At 44.7% G+C, this 16,892-nt stretch overlaps 1 protein-coding gene across 3 annotated transcripts in view; it reads left to right on the top strand.

Annotated features, from left to right (window-relative positions):
- The window catches only part of tbc1d4 (TBC1 domain family, member 4), a 158,389-nt gene that overhangs the window by 41,880 nt on the left and 99,617 nt on the right, over positions 1-16,892 (top strand). For all 3 annotated transcript variants that reach the window (XM_029666306.2, XM_029666220.2, XM_029666394.2), the window contains exons 2-4: positions 7,701-7,829; positions 8,093-8,342; positions 8,807-9,054. In XM_029666306.2, coding sequence (XP_029522166.1) covers positions 7,701-7,829; positions 8,093-8,342; positions 8,807-9,054 — 627 coding nt within the window. The remainder of the gene's footprint in view (positions 1-7,700; positions 7,830-8,092; positions 8,343-8,806; positions 9,055-16,892) is intronic.

Here is a 16,892-nt window from a genome sequence, read left to right as displayed (position 1 = left end):
ATTTATTACATTTACTAGAGATTTAATTCATTTGTTTTAGTCAAGTTAATCTGCTTATGGTGTGTGTGTTCTATGTTTTGTCACATTGTGGTTAGAATGAAGAATGTGAACTAAATTAATGTAAATCGTATTCATAATGAATAGTCAGATGTGTGCTGCAAGCTTGTCATTTTTCAAACACACCTATTAGTCTATAGCTTTCGTATTTCAATGTATTTAATTTGGTTTTAACCTTCTGAATGAAGTTTTATATTGAATTAATAAGGTACCCCTTACAATAACATCCATTAATTTAGCCTCATTGTTTTTGTCTTCAGACAGTAGGCTATTATTTCTACCTCCTGTATGAAATCATTTGTGTCATAGTCAACATTTGGATGAAAATAAACCATGCCATGAATTAAGAACGATAACATTTTATTTTCGCAAATGCGACACATTGACAACTCAAATTGCTTTGAAAGAGCCTTCTAATATTTAGCTAATAAAATAGTGTCAGGAAAAAGTATTTGAATCCTTTGGAATTATCTGGATTTCTGCATAAATTGGTAATTAGATCTGATCATCATCACTACAACAGAAACGGTCTGCTTAAACTAATAACACAAATTATTGTATTTTTCAGGTCTAAATTGAATACATAATTTATACATTCACAGTGTACGTTTGATAAAGTATGTGAACCCCTAGGCTGATGACCTCTCCAAAAGCTCATTGTAGTCGGGAGTCAGCTAACCTGGAGTCCAATCAATATGATGAGATTGGAGATGTTTTTTAGAGCTGCCCTGTCCTATTAAAAAAAAAACTCACAAAAATGTGTGGGTTTGCTTTTCACAAGAAGCATTGCCTGACGTGAACCATGCCTCAAACAAAATAGATCTCAGAAGACCCAAGATTAAGAATTGTCGACTTGCATTAAGCTGGAAAGGGTTACAAAAGTATCTCTAAAAGCCTTGATGTTCATCAGTCCACGGTAAGACAAATTGTCTATAAATGGAGAAAGTTCAACACTGTACTCTCCCTAGGAGTGGTGGTCCTGCCAAGATCACTGCAAGAGCACAAAGCAGAATGCTCCAATGAGATTAAGAAGAATCCTAGAGTCAGCTAAAGACTTACAGAAATCTCTGGAACATGCGAACATCTCTGTTGACGAGTCTACGATCTGTAAAACACTAAACAAGAATGGTGTTCATGAGAGTACACCACGGAAGAAGCCACTGCTGTCCCAAAACAAAAATATGGCTGCACGTCTGAAGTTTGCAAAAGAGCACCTGGATGTTCCACAGCGCTACTGGCAAAATATTCTGTGGACAGATGAAACTAAAGTTGTTGTTTGGAAGGAACACACAACGCTATGTGTGGAGAAAAAAAGACCGCACACCAACATCAACCTCATCCCAACTGTAATGTATCGTGAAGGGAACATCATGGTTTGGAGCTGCCTCAGGCCCTGGACAGCTTGCTATCATCGACAGAAAAATGAATTCCCAAGTTTAGCCTAACATTCTGCTGCAAAATGTCTTTATCTGTCCTCCAATTGAAGCTCAACAGAAGTTGGCTGATGCAACAGGACAACGACCCAAAACAAAGTAAATCAACAATAGAATGGCTTCAACAGAAGAAAATCTGCCTTTCTGGAGTGGCCCAGTCAGAGTCCTGACCTCAACCCGATTTGAGATGCTGTGGCATGACCTCGAGCAGTTCACACCAGACATCCCAAGAATATTGCTGAACTGAAACAGTTCTGTAAAGAGGAATAGTCCAAAATTCCTCCTGACTGTTGTGCAGGTCTGATACGCATCTACAGAAACATTTGGTTGATGTTATTGCTGCCAAAGTAGGGTCAAACAGTTATTAAATCCAAGGGTTCACATACTTTCCCCTCCCTGCACTGTGAATGTTTACACGGTGTGTTCAATAAAGACATGAAAACGTATAATTGTTTGTGTGTAATTAGTTTAAGCAGACTGTTTTTGTCTGTTGTTGTGACTTCGATGAATATCAGATCAAATTTTATGACTACTTTATGCAGAAGTCCAGGTAATTCCAAAGGGTTCACATACTTTTTCTTGCCACTGTAGTTGATCTGAAACGTAAATAAACAAATATAGGTGTATTTAGTGTATGCCTACTCAGACTTTTACCATTTGGCCTGCGTATGGTCTATGAATGAAAGCCTGAACTGGCCAACAAAAAAAGCTACTAAAACGGTGACGCTTTATTACATTTCCAGGTGAAGAGCTGTTTGCCTCCAAGGCTTCTTTTGAAGTGATAGTGGAAATCAACCAGATCCACCGGTATTCTTTCACCTTGTGTTTTCTGCAGCTGGGAGCTGTCCCATTCCATGGTGGATAGCACCCTCTCCTCGAGTAATGGTCTGTAAGGCACAAGTATCCCATTTTTTTGAATTTCTTCAGTCCACATCTTAAGTGTAATTGCACTATTTTAATTACCCAAGTTCTCTCTCAACCTCGGGACCACCTACCAGCTGATATTTTTGCAGACACAGAACTCTAGTTCGAGAGGAGAGCGACTTAGACAGACGCATTCACACGTCCATTAATTTACAAAAGAATCGTCTTAATAGCTCGGCTAGGTGTGAAAAATACTCTTTGTGCCACAGTTTTGGCTACCGATAGAGTTGAGTCCTATTGTAAATGGTAGCCTAATGGCCAAAATGGGAGAACTTGCAATGTATTTGAGGCTTAAGTTCTCTAAAGTTTAACATTGTACTCAATATCACAGACCTAATTTGCCCTAACGAGAGAGAGACTGCATATGCAAAAGGTGATCAGGAAGAATGTGTCTTTAACCTTGCTTTATAGTATAACTTATTTTGAACGAAAGACACAAATGAGTGCGTCACTCAGTTTTATGCTGACAAAAATAGCCTTCTAAATAGGCTAAGTCTCAGCAAATAAATGAAATGGCTTCAATAGTAACTTTGCCGATGGTTTCTGTTGGGTGCTACAGATGGGCTAGCTAACGTTAGCTAGCTAGCTACAGTACGTCTGCATGCATGCTGCACAGTGGCGGTGTGTGAAGATTGGATAAGTTTAAATGCAGTGAGAAAATTGTAGCTATCTATCCAAGATTGCAATTACTGATAGCATTGCTGTGCGTCCTCGAGTCCAGCTTTCCAACACTTGCAACCCGGGACTACCAGAAAGGCTCTGTTTACAAAAATTCTGTTTTTGTTCTATAGCAATGGCATGGCGGTGGGCATCAGTCGGACACATAGGGAGTGTGAGTTTTGCTATATTCTTAATGTGTTTCTGTATGCAGCATTTGTGTGAGTGTCACTTGCAGTTCTAAAGTTTAAATTAGCTAATTTATCTATTGGTTCTAATAGAGGCCACTAATCGATGGGGGCTCAGGACGGTACCATTCTGCTAATCTGACGAAGGTGCACATGGATCAGATTCAAACTTTGAAAACGGAGATTGAGTTAATGGAGGCAGACCAGCAGAAAGAGGAACTTTATCTGAGGGCAGAGATACGGGCAACAGCTGATGCATCGGTCCAGAGCTAGGCGGCCGGGAGAAAATAAATCCAATTGCAAAATAATGCTTTGTAGTCATTGACGGAAATACCAGTCGATGTAAATAAAATTGACCATCATGCTTATTGGTCTATAGCTTAATTTGCATAATTAAGTGGAATTCAATTGGCCTGTGTGTCTCTTAAAAAAATTTAAAAAAATGTATCAACTGGTAATTGAAACTCGCCTACCATTCAAGTGCCGGCAACAGGCTATCTATCTGCATGTCACCCATTAATTCACAATGTGAGCTGGAGGCAGTATGCGTTTTGAAAACATACAGTGCATTCGGAAAGATTTCAGATCCCTTTACTTTTCCACATTTTGTTATGTTACAGCCTTACTCTAAAATTGATTAAATACACATTTTTCCTCATCAATCTACACACAATACCCTATGACAAAGTAAAAACTGGTTTGTAGAATTTATGCAAATGTATAAAAATAAAAAAAACAGTACCTTAGTACATTACTTAGTATCCAGACCCTTTGCTATGAGACTCGAAATTGAGTTTAGGTGCATCCTGTTTCCATTGATCATCTTTGTTTCTACAACTTGATTGGAGTGCACCTGTGGTGAATTCCATTGATTGGACATGATTTGGAAAGGCACACACCTGTCTATATAAGGTCCCACAGTTGACAGTGCATGTCAGAGCAAAAACCAAGCCAGGAGGTCGAAGGAACTGTCCATAGAGCTCCGAGACAGGATTGTGTCGAGGCACAGATCTGGGGAAGGTTACCAAAACATTCCTGCAGCATTGAAGATCCCCAAGAACACAGTGACCTCCATCATTCTTAAATGGAAGAAGTTTGGAACCACCAAGACTCTTCTTAGTGCTGGCCGCCCGGCCAAACTGAGCAATCGGGGGAAAAGGACCTTGGTCAGGGAGGTGATCAAAAAGCTAACGTTTACGGTCCTTGCTCAGAACATGAGAACATATGAAAGCTGGTGGTTCCTTTTAACATGAGACTTCAATATTCCCAGGTAAGAAGTTTTAGGTTGTAGTTATTATAGGACTATTTCTCTCTCTACCATTTGTATTTCATTAACCTTTGACTATTGGATGTTCTTATAGGCACTGAATGTGTTCTTAAATTTTTTTTTTTGTGTGTGTTTTTATTTAAATTAAAAAAAAAAAATTCTCCCCAATTTCGTGGTATCCAATTGTTTTAGTAGCTACTATCTTGTCTCATCACTACAACTCCCGTACGGGCTCGGGAGAGACGAAGGTTGAAAGTCATGCGTCCTCCGATACACAACCCAACCAAGCCGCACTGCTTCTTAACACAGTGCCATCCAACCCGGAAGCCAGCCCCACCAATGTGTCGGAGGAAACACCGTGCACCTGGCAACCTTGGTTAACGCGCACTGCGCACGGCCCGCCACAGGAGTCGCTGGTGCGCGATGAGACAAGGATTTCCCTACCGGCCAAATCCTCCCTAACCCGGACGACGCTAGGCCAATTGTGCGTCGCTCCATGGACCTCCTGGTCGCGGCCGGTTACGACAGAGCCTGGGCGCGAAACCAGACTCGGCTGTAATTGCTGCCAAAGGTGCTTCAACAAAGGACTGAAAACTTATGTAAATATAATATTTCCATTTAAAAATAAATTTAATTTCACACATTTCTAAAAACCTGTTTTTGCTTTGTCATTATGGGGTATTGTATGTAGATTGATAAGGGAAAAAATATATTTAATAATTTTAGAAGAAGGCTTTAACTTAACAAAATTTTGAAAAAGTCAAGGGGTCTGAATAGTGTCCGAATGCACTATAGGTGAAATGGATGGAGGGGGAGTTTTTGTCTCGGATGGTTGAGGGGCTACTCTCGGGAGAACTGTGGGGGGATCTTGAATGGTTGGTGGTTGTTTGGGAGCTTGGGCTGTTGGCCAAGAGATTGCTGGTTCTGTCTCCAATTTGACTTGGTGAGAGATCTGTCGATGTGCCCTTGGGCGGGGTGCTTGACCGTGGTCGCTCCTGTGGGTCGCTCTGGATGGATGTCTGCTTGATGATTGAATGTAATGTATATGTTGAGAGGCTTTACTGCAAGTATGTTGTATGTTTTAAAATTCAATAAAAATACAAAATGTACTTTTAAATGTACCCCACACATACAATTATCTTGGAAAATCCCTTTGAGCATGGTGAAGTTAGTAATTACACTTTGGGTGGTGTATCAATACACCCAGTCACTACAAAGATACAGGCGTCCTTCCTAACTCCATTGCCAAAGAGGAAGTTAAACAGTTTTATGGCTGTGATAGGAGAAAACTGAGAATGGATCAACAACATTATAGTTACTCCACAATATGAAACTAAATGACAGAGTGAAAAGTAGGAAGCCTGTACAGAATACAAATATAAAAAAAAAAAATGTCCCTTCTATAATAAAGTAAAATTGCAAAACATTTGGCAAAGAAATTTACTTTATGTCCTGAATACAAAGACTTACGTTTGGGGCAGCACATCACTGCGTACAACTCTTCAAGACCACATTGGATGTTCCTGAGTGGCCTAGTTACAGTTTTGATTTAAATCGGCTTCAAAATATATGGCAAGACTTGAAAAAGACTGTTTATCAACGATCAACAAACAACTTGAATAATTTAAATAAATATTGTACAGTCCAGGGGTGCAAAGCTCTTAGAGACTTACCCAGAAAGACTCACAGCTGTAATCCCTGCCGAACGGGATTCTAACACAATCCAGATGTAGAAAGCTCTTAGAGAATTACCCAGAAAGACTCACAGCTGTAATCCCTGCCAAACGTGATTCTAACACAATCCAGATGTAGAAAGCTCTTAGACTTACCCAGCAAGACTCACAGCTGTAATCCCTGCTGAACGGGATTCTAAAAGCTCATCACTATGCTAAGGACCATGGGACTAAACACCTCCCTCTGCAACTGGATCCTGGACTTCCTGATGGGCCGCCCCAAGGCGGTAAGGGTAGGCAACAACACATATGCCACGCTGATCCTCAACACGGAGGTACCTTGGGTGCGTGCTCAGTCCCCTTCTGTACTCCCTGTTCAACCACGACTGCGTGGCCAAGCACGACTCCCAACACCATTATTAAGTATACTGACAAACAACAGTGGTCGGCCTGATCACCGACAATGATGACAGCCTATAGGGAGGAGGTCAGAGACGTGGCCGTGTGGTGCCAGAACAACAACGTTTGCAAGATCGTGGACTACAGGAAAAGGAGGGCTGAACAGGCCCCCATTTAATCGACATGGCTGTAGTGGAGCGGGTCGAGAGTTTCAAGTTCCTTGGTGGCCACATCACCAACAAACTATCATGGTCCGAACACACCAAGACAGTCGTGAAGACCGCAGACAACACCTTTTACCCATCAGGAGACTGAATAGATTTGGCATTGGTCCCCAGGTCCTCAAAGTTCTACAAAAAAAAAAAGTTTGACCATCCTGACCGGTTGCATCAACGCCTGGTATGGCAACTGCTTGGTATCTGACAATAAGGCGCTATGGAGGGTAGTGCGTACGGCCCAATACATCAATCCCAGTAAATAAATTGTATAAGTGCCTTAATTTTGACAGACCCCCAGGAAGAGTAGATGCTGTGGATCCATAATAAATATAAATCAAATGGCCACCCGGACTATTTACAATGACCCCCGCACACTCTTTGTTTTTACATTGCTGCTACTTGCTGTTTATTATCTATGCATAGTCACTTTACCCCTAGCTACATGTACAAATGACCTTGACTAACATGTACCCCCGCACATTGACTCGGTACCGGTACCCCTGCATATAGCCTCGTTATTGTTATTTCATTGTTACTTTTCATTATTTTTTTAACTTTAGTTTATTTAGTAAATATTTTCATTCATTTCTTGAACTGCATTGCTGGTTTAGTGCATGTAAGTAAGCATTTCACTGTTGTATTCAGCGCATGTGACAAATTAAATTTGATTCGATTTAGGGAAATTAGCGCTTTTTAAAATGATTATATTTCAACATGTCAATTTTGAATTATAGTGTATGTTTCCCACTCACAAACTATTGCAATAAATACATCTATATCTCAGTAATTTCACCATTTACACTTTCTTCCCTTTCCCCTTCCCTTCCCCTCTTCTCATTTCTCCCTCCATATCCTTCATATTTCTCTCTCCTCCTCCTCTCCAGGTACCAGAAGTGATCAGTAGTATCCGTGCGGTGTCTAAGTCGGCCCTAAAGGAAGACTCCAAGCCCAAGCGGGATACTGAAGAGGCCTTCTATAACTCCCAGAAGTTTGAAGTGCTCTACTGTGGCAAGGTACAGGACCACTATCAGATCCATTTTCAACCTCACTGTGTGTTTATCATCAATAATTTGACATGAATCAAAGCCATATACAGTATCTTTATGTCGGTATGTGTATGGGATGACTGAATTGTCATATGTGAGAGCTAAGCTCCCTAAAACAGTTATGACTGTATTTGTATGGGTAATTGACATTGTTTGTGTAATCGATCAATTAGATGATATCAACCAGTCATTGTATCAATCAATTGTATCCATTAATCAATCAATCAAAGGTGACTATCGGGCACAAGAAGGCTCCCTCCACCCTCATTGATGACTGCATCAACAAGTTCCGCCAGCATGAATTGGAGCGCAAGCACCTGCGCCTCCTGAATGACCAGCGGGGATCCACAGAAAGCGCCCCCATAGAGTTCATCATGGGGGATGACGGAGACCCCCTCTCCTCAACCACCCACAGTGAGGGGCTGGAGGACCCTGAGGGGCTGGAGGTGGATGAGGTCACTAACAGAGGAGGTTCTGGAGGTAAGGACTTCTCCCAGTAAAGTGTCCAAACAATTCCTGATGAGGGCAGCTTGTTGCTGAAATGTACCACACAGAACATGCTAGATTGATAAAAATAAATACAAATGTATTTAAAATCCCCTTTTGTAGTTGAAAACTGATGTTCTAGGCTAAGTTGTAGTAAAACACATCATTCCGTGTCCCATTTTCCGCATATGGTATGAAGTTGGGGTTGAGGATGTTGTCTCACAGATTTTGCAGCTAATTGGAACATGTGATGGACAGGTGTTGATTTGAAGTCCAATTAATTATTTTTCACAAGAGACCTGTGAATAGAAATGTGGCATTGGACAGTGTAGTTAGTGTATGACTCGTCCTTGAGTCTTCTCCGTAGTGAAGGGAATGTCTGGGGAGCCTGTGTTTGTGTGTTTGGGGGAGTGCGGTTGAAGGCCTAGAGGGTATTGACTCATTCTTATGCCTCCCAGGGAAGATCATGTCCAACAGCCCCAGCCTGGGCAGCCTGCGGGGGTCCTTCCCCGAGTGCATCCTGGAGGACTCTGGTTTCGAGGAGCAGCAGGAGTTCCGGACGCGTTGTAGCAGCCTGGCGGGCAGTCTGCAGCGGAGGCCCCTAGAGGGTGCGCTCAAAGCCGCCCCGGCACGCCGCCGCCACGCCAGTGCCCCCAACAACGTCCAGCCCTCAGACGCCGACAAAAACCGCACCATGCTCTTCCAGGTGCAGGCTGGGTTTATATTTGGATACAGTAGTAGGGCTCTTGACTAGGTCTTAGAATGATTTTAAATGTATGGGGTAGGTACACTACACTACATGGCAAAAAGTATGTAGACACCTGCTCGTCGAACAGCTCATTCCAATATCATTGGCAGTTGTTCCCCCCTTTGCTGCTATAACAGCCTCCACTCTTCTGGGAAGGCTTTCCACTAGATGTTGGAACATTGCTGCGGATACTTGCTGAGCCGTTGTTGCTCCTAGACATTTCCACTTCACAATAACAGCACTAGCAGTGCAGAAAGTCAGTTCGACGAGCAGGTGTCTACATACTTTTGTCCATGTAGTGTAACTCTCACCCTTTCCATCCAAACCACTGAGGATAAACCAGTAAAAGAATATGCACTCAGGAGGAGTACCATGTAATATATAGTAGTAACATACAGTATTGTAGTACAGGAATATCAAACAGTTGTGATAGTATATAGCCCTAGTACTATGGCCAGGAGAAGTTGTTGTGTTCTTTGAGTTGGCCTGTGCTTTTAGGTAGCTAGGTCCTTCAGGTGTTGATGCATTCAGTCATTCACAGGAAGATGGGACATGGCATGTAGGGAGAGAGGGGGAGGGAGTGCGAGAGGTCTCCTTTGGTCTGGCAGCTTTCTCAACAACACAACTCAAACTGGAACATGTGCTGCAACATTTGCCCACAAGTTATCAGGGAGGGAACTGTGTTACAGTTAGGGTTGTGACAAATATATATATTTTTCTTAACTGTTAAACTGCCATATTTATTTTCCATTAAAACGATAAGGAAAATGCCTAAAGTTCCATGTGAATTCATAGCTGTGCTGCTGCCAGGTCTCATGGTGCATCCCTTTCATATTGCACATTAAATACCAATACTGTACCTCAATTCCACCTCGCAAAGTTTGCATTTGCTTCTCGTTTACCTTCTCAAAGTATTGCCATACAGTACATGACATTCCTGCTTGCCTTTCTCTGCCATTTTTCCAACTGTTAACGATGATGACGTAGTGTTGGAGAATCACCTCTAAAATAATTGATTCCTCAAGTCCTTGCACGTCGATTCCAGGGTGTCGACTCCCATTTCTGAGGGTCAAGATTTGACTCTGCTAGGAATCAACTCCTAAGATTCTGTATTTTTTGGAAAGGAGGAGACTTCATAGTTGCCGTACTTCTGAGAACACAAACACTTGCGTCTTTCATAACGAGCTAGCCAGGGATGGACAGTAAAGGCAGGTCAGCCACCAGGCAGGCTTATCTATCGGCAATCAAAAGCTGGATCTCGCAATTTCTTGGCTTTCAATGTCTCGCAACTTCAGTAAAGCAGGGCCTATCATCAATGAATTAGCCTAGATATTCTACACACAACAGACCGAAGACTGAACACACACTTGTGTCATTGGTGAAGGGACAGTCATTCATCCAAACTAAAACAAAAGTTTCTATTGGACAAATTCAGGCAGGTCCCTCCGTTTCGTGCTGTTTGCTTTCGTTCTGAAATGTTTCGCAATAGAATCGGCGTAATGATGACAACCCAGGCGAGCCAGCGAGAGGGAGAGAGGGGGGCAGGCAGAAAGAACAGTGGTGCGCAGATGTCTTGGTAATCTGTATCTCGCAATGTCTTTTCTTGCATGCCTCACAAATTTACCAAAGTAGACTCAAGTTCGCCTCTTCCTCTCTGGTTTATTTAAATTACACAACTTTCCCCAGGCCTTTTGTAGCCTATCGTATATTTAGGCAATACATCGGAAATAAAATGTTTTTTGATAACTGCACTGTTATAAAAGAAATTGTGGGAAATAACAAAGAAAGAAAAATGTTTTTCGTATAGGGATTTCTCTTATTGTCAAGGATCCCAATTTGGTTTTAAATTTTAACGCTCACAACCCTAGTTACAGAGCATGACTGTCGTGGAGATGTCCTGTATTACCAAATCATGAGAGCAAACCACACACAAGTCAGAGTTATCATAAAGTCCATCTTTAATTATATGAGCTCCATCACAACCCTGTGACTCTCAGATCAATTCAGTGTTTATAAATGAATTCTCTGAGAGTCCTTACACATTGCAACTGAGATCCTTTATAGCAAAGACACACATAGCCAGACAGCATTGGCCATAAATTATCGTTCAGCTTTGTCTCCTAAACTATGTCCTTTTCTCGCTCTCAGGACCATAAAACAAAACCTATCAACAGGCATATATCAAATACCCCCTCCTTGACAAGATCACAGAGACACAGTGACTGGCACACAGACATTGTGGAGCCAAGAGATAATTGATTCAAAAGATATGTTTACATATGAAGACAAGCTTGACCCCTCCCCTCTCTGCGGCCCAAGTAACTGACCCCATGTCAGAGAACAGATGACTGCAACCGGCCAACAGTATTATCCAAAAATGGACATTCTGAAGAGAAATAACTCACAAGCATATAATGAATATAAAACATCTTATCTATGTTACCAACTAATTCTGATTATTCCCCAACATGACATTTCAATAAAATGTAGTTACCCTAATGCGCCAAATCAATTGCGAAAATTGAAATAAGGCTATTTTGGGTCTCAACTGTTTTGCTATGGATCCTCAAATACTTTAACCAGGCTGTGACGGCTTCCCTCTCAAGGGAAAAATGTAGTGTGCAAAATCATCTTATTGGTCACTATATGCTTCTGAACATTGTTTTTTTTTTCTTATTCCCTTAATGGCAGTTTCTTTGGAAGAATATTTCCTTACATCATGTGGTCACATTTCTTGAGCATGAAATCTAATAGTTTGCCCTCTTCAAACTGGGTTCAAACTTCAGCTACGTAATAGTTTTGGGTTATCATTTTATTTTCAAGTTTTGAGTGCAAATATTTTAAGTAACGGAATTTCTCTGTCACATCAATGTACTTGACAAATATCACAGTCCAGTCAATGTCATTCCGAATATCCTGAGAGAAAATTATGCACACACCTGCAGCCAATAGGAGTACAGGTGTCCCTATATAAGGGGATGCGTCCCCACAATCAGCCTCCCATTATCCTCCCAGCGACAGAACTGAAGAAGCCTAGAAGAGAAGAGAGAAGTCTCAGGACGAACCCGCTGTCTATCTCCTGGTCTCGACGTCGTCCATCAATGAGCATGCTTTTTCTACCCCCAAAAACTTTTAAGAGCTCAGTGTTGCTGCTCCACTATGGCGGCTATGGACCTGCGCAGCACGCTAGGGCAGACTTACAGATCCCCCGGAATGCGCTAACTGCGCCCTCGTTTCTTTAAAGAAGAATTGGCAGCGGTGGGCGTTTTTTGGGGTAGATCTTCCTCTAGAGGACGCCATGTCTGTGTTAGCCTCAGGTTCTGAGACGTCATATGATGACGGAGCCTCCGGAGAAGACGAGGATGTTGGGAAGTGTCTGGGTTTTTCTCCGGGAAAAACCCACCCCACTGACCAAGGCTGAAATGACCCCCCGCCCCAGGGAGAGCGAGGGGAATTTCACATCCTTGGGCAAGGAAGAGACAGGCTCTGAGTTTTCAGCAGCCCCCTCCTACGCCACGACCTCTCTGCGCTCTGACTTTACAGGGCTCATTGAGCGGCTCCACAAGCCGTCTAGAGATTGCACTGCCCCCTATTCCTTCCAACCCGGAAGTGGATATGATGGTCGGCGGCCCATACTCTAAACCGAGACGGGCGGCTGTGCCTTTGGCAACAGCCATGCCCTCACTCACAAAATACAAGAAGAGTGCGGCCAGAGCGCCGGCAAAGGCGTACACCCCATTCACCAGAGTGGACGACAAACGGCTTCAGGAGATCCCTATGCTCGAAGACGCCCGAGCTGTGTACCTTGTCCCAAGTTTGAGCTCCTGGCCGTCGTCCAAGAAACCCACACTACCTACGACAGACTCACATCCCAGCTGGTAGAGAAGTCCTTTGCTCTAGGGGTACAGGATGTAGCAGCAGCAAATAATATTGCCCTCCTGGCAGCCTCTCTGTCCCGTCTCACCATGTGTAGGACTGCGCTGTCGGGAGAGGAGATGGAGGAAGCTTTGAGGATAGCGCCGGAAAGGCGTCGGCTGTATGAGCGGGGAGGTCCACGTCCACTTTGGTGGTTGCGGAGCGCCACCTCTGGCTGTCTGACTGCTGTGAAGGTTGACTGACAAAGCCGCCCTACTAAACGCCCCCATCTCTGACAGCGGTCTCTTCGGAACCGCTGTCAAATATGCGGCTGTGCGTTTTGGGAGCTAGAGGAGGAGAAGCAGCAGCTATCTAGACACCTGCCGTTGGCAGGAGGGTCTAGAGCAACTTCAACAGAGCCCCCTCGCTCCACCGTCTTTAGTAGACCTGAGTCTACGGCCAGACGGAGAGCCCGTCGAACGGCAGCATCCGGTGCACCAAGAGTGGGCCCCCCGCCCCTCCGGCGGCACCAGAGAAGGCAGCCACTCCCCCGGCGAGAGAGATCTTAATTTCGTCACCCTGGCGACCTAGGGGCAGCCAGAAGAGACGGCGACCATGACGGGAAGAGGACAGCAGAGCGGACACTCTTGATGAGCCGCCATGCTATACCTCATGAGAACCCTACACCTACACGGTGGCGGGTAGCCACGGCAGCAGGTAGCGCAGTGGTTAGAGCGTTGGATTAGTAACCGAAAGGTTGCAAGATCGATTCCCCGAGCTGACAAGGTAAAATCTGTCGTTTTGCCCCTGAACAAGGCAGTTAACCCACTGTTCATAGGCCGTCATTGAAAATAAGAATTTGTTCTTAACTGACTTGCCTAGTTAAATAAAGGTAAAAAATAACTTACTCAGGCAGGTGCCTCAGTTAGTGCAGCTCAGACCCGTGCTGTGTTCATGGAGGGCTGCAACCACAAGGTTACATGTGTAACCAAAGTGTCAACGCCCCCGTTTCTCACAGAACACACCAATATTTCCTCCCCCTTTCAACCCTGGGCTGTCCCACTTCTTCAGTGTCGAGGGACAGTGGCGGCTTGGGCCATAGAGGAATACACGTCCTGTACCACAGCTTCGCACTCTCCCGCTCTCAGAGCATTATTGGGAGTGGCAGCAAAGCTGCACTCAAGCTAAGCTGCATGTTGGAGAAGGGTTATGCCATCCAATTCCACCGAACTCCTCCCCTATTTTCTGGCGTGGTGGAGACCGTGATGAAGACGCCAGAGAAAATAGCCGCTCTTGTGAAAGAGATTATAGAACTTCTCGCGAAGGAGGTGGTCACAGTAATCCCCAAGAGCAAAGGAACACTACTTCCTAGTGCTTAAAGAAGACTGGGTAATGAGGCCAATATTGGATTTACGCACTCTCAACGAGAGCGAAGCCAAAAGGCCTGTTCGAGTGCTTATGACAAAACGTCTGCTGGAATGTATCCACAACAAATACTTTTGTATAAGCGTAGACCTAAAGGATGCATACTTTCATGTGCCGGTGCATCTACGTCACAGGAAGTTTCTGCATTTTGCCTTGCAAAGGTTGGCGTACAAGTAGGCAAGTATGCCATTCGGTGGAGGTAGCATTGGAACCGTTGCGTCGTCAAGGGACAAGGCTACTAGCCTACCTAGCCAACCTACTGGTTCTCGCCCCGTCAGCAGAACTGGCGACAGACAGTGATTTACCTCCCACGTCTGGGGTTTGCTGTGTATGGTGAAAAGAGCCGCGCCTTGGCCCAGTCATCAGATTGTCTACCTGTGTTCACAGCTAGACACTGTGACTATGAAGGCTCGAATTTTGGATCCTAGACGGGCTGCCTTGTTGCTGGCCCTAAGAAGGTTTTACACGGTGACGGCGCATTTCTGTCATGACACTCTTGGGTCTCATGTCGTCTGCCCACTCCGCGGTTCCGCTGGGATTTCTGCACATGCGCAGAACACAGCGATGGTTTGCCCAGCTACAACTGGACCCAGTGAGGCACTGTCATCGTTTGGCAGACCTCCCGAGTGGCGCAGAGGTCTAAGGCACTGCATCTCAGTGCTAGATGCGTCACTACAGGACAGCTTGGTTCGAATCCAGCTGTATCACAACTGGCTGTGATTGGGAGTCCCATTTGGCAGCGCACGATTGGCCCAGCGTCGCCCAGGTTCGGTCGGTGTAGGCCATCCTTGTAAATAATAATTTGTTCTTAACTGACTTGCCTTGTTAACCTTTATTTAAATTTAAAAAATACAAATAAATGTCTTGAGGGGGTCCCCGAGACGAGTGACAACTGCATCCCGACATTGTTATCCAAATATGGGAATGGCTTGGGAGAGCTGAGGTGGACCTGTTTGCGTCACGTGTGAACGTGCAGTGTCTCCTATGGTTCTCCCTACGAGCCCAGGACGAACCGGCACTAGGGATAGACGCCTTTCCGCACCAACTGTGGCCTGTACGCATTTCCACCGCTGTCCTGCATTCTCCCACTGCTAGCCCGCATGAGAACAGGAGGGCTGTCAATCATATTGATAGCCCCCGATCACCCAGGGGCTCCTTGGTACTCGGAGATGACTCAAATGTTGGTTGCGCCATCATGGTTGGAGTGCCGTTGGTTATCTGATTCAGTAATCAGAACCATACAGGCTTCACATGCAAGTTCCACATCCATGTTGAATGCCAGCAAATGGAACGTGTTCCACGGAGTCCACAGAGAATGTGGACCCCGTGTGATGTCAGGTTGAGAGTGCGCTCATTCCTACAGTTCATGTTTGACAAGCAGCGCTCACCCGCCACCATTAAGGTGTTCGCGGCAGCGATTTCAGCTTGTCATGAGGGGTTTGGCAGTGACACCGTCTTCAGCCAAGCTCTAGTGAAACAGTTTCTATTGGGAACGTGGCGGCTTAGGCCAATGCCTAGAGCCACTCTGCCCCAGTGGGATTTGATTGTGTTACTCGAGGTGCTCTGCGAGACGCCGTTCGAGCCATTGAATCAAATTCCCCTCAGGATGTTGTCTCAGAAGACGGCACTGTTGCTTGCTTTGACTACGGCCAAGCGCGTCAGTGATTTGTGTGCTCTTTCGACGAGACCCGACTGCCTTGCCATCAATGGCGATTTGAGCAGAGCGTGTTACGTCCTAACCCAGAATTTATGCAGAAGGTTATTAAGAGCTCATTTAGGGCATAGACTGTTGCGCTGTGGGCCTTCTCCCCCCTCCCCATGTGGAGAGGGACTTCATCGCCTGTGCACGGTGCGCGCCTTGGCGATGATTAGGTCATTGCCTCAGCTGTTTGTGTCAGTGCTAGTACACTTGGTAGACCACTTTCTAAACAGCGGCTGTCTAATTGGCTTTGTGAAGGCATTTAGGCGGCTTATGAGGCAGTAGGGCGGCCATTACCTCAGGGTGTAAGAGCCCACTCCACTCGTGGAGCAGAGGAAGAGGATAGAGAGGATAGAGGACTTCAGGGGTAGAGGATATTTTTGCAGCAGCGTCGTGGTCGTCACGGTCTCCTTTGATCTGATTCTACCTGTCGTCTAACTCTAGCTCGTTCTGTACTCAGCGTGGCTAAAGGGAGAACTTGAGTTAAAGGATGCAGGACTATTGCGCGGGGTTCCCATTAGGTCCACTCTTTTTTTCAAGGAGAGAGACGTGACCTCTGTTTGACACTGTCAGTACAGTAGAGAATGTCTTGACTGCCCATCTGTGTGTCACTGTGTTGGGGCAGCGTGATGAGGGAACTAGTACTGTAACTAGTGTTACTTTACTATTAGAATGGTAACTCAATATTCCATCAAATTTAGTGATCAAATATCTGCTGAGTCAGATTAGTATGACCCATATTCTATTATCTGCCCACGAATCATTGGCTTTGCATATTGATTGAGTGTGGCGGGTTACACTGAGAAATCTGTGAGTA

Source organism: Oncorhynchus nerka, linkage group LG1 (assembly GCF_034236695.1).
Source record: "Oncorhynchus nerka isolate Pitt River linkage group LG1, Oner_Uvic_2.0, whole genome shotgun sequence".
Lineage (NCBI taxonomy): Eukaryota > Metazoa > Chordata > Actinopteri > Salmoniformes > Salmonidae > Oncorhynchus > Oncorhynchus nerka.
Note: the sequence above shows the minus strand (reverse complement) of the source record. Positions and strands in the feature narration are given on the sequence as shown.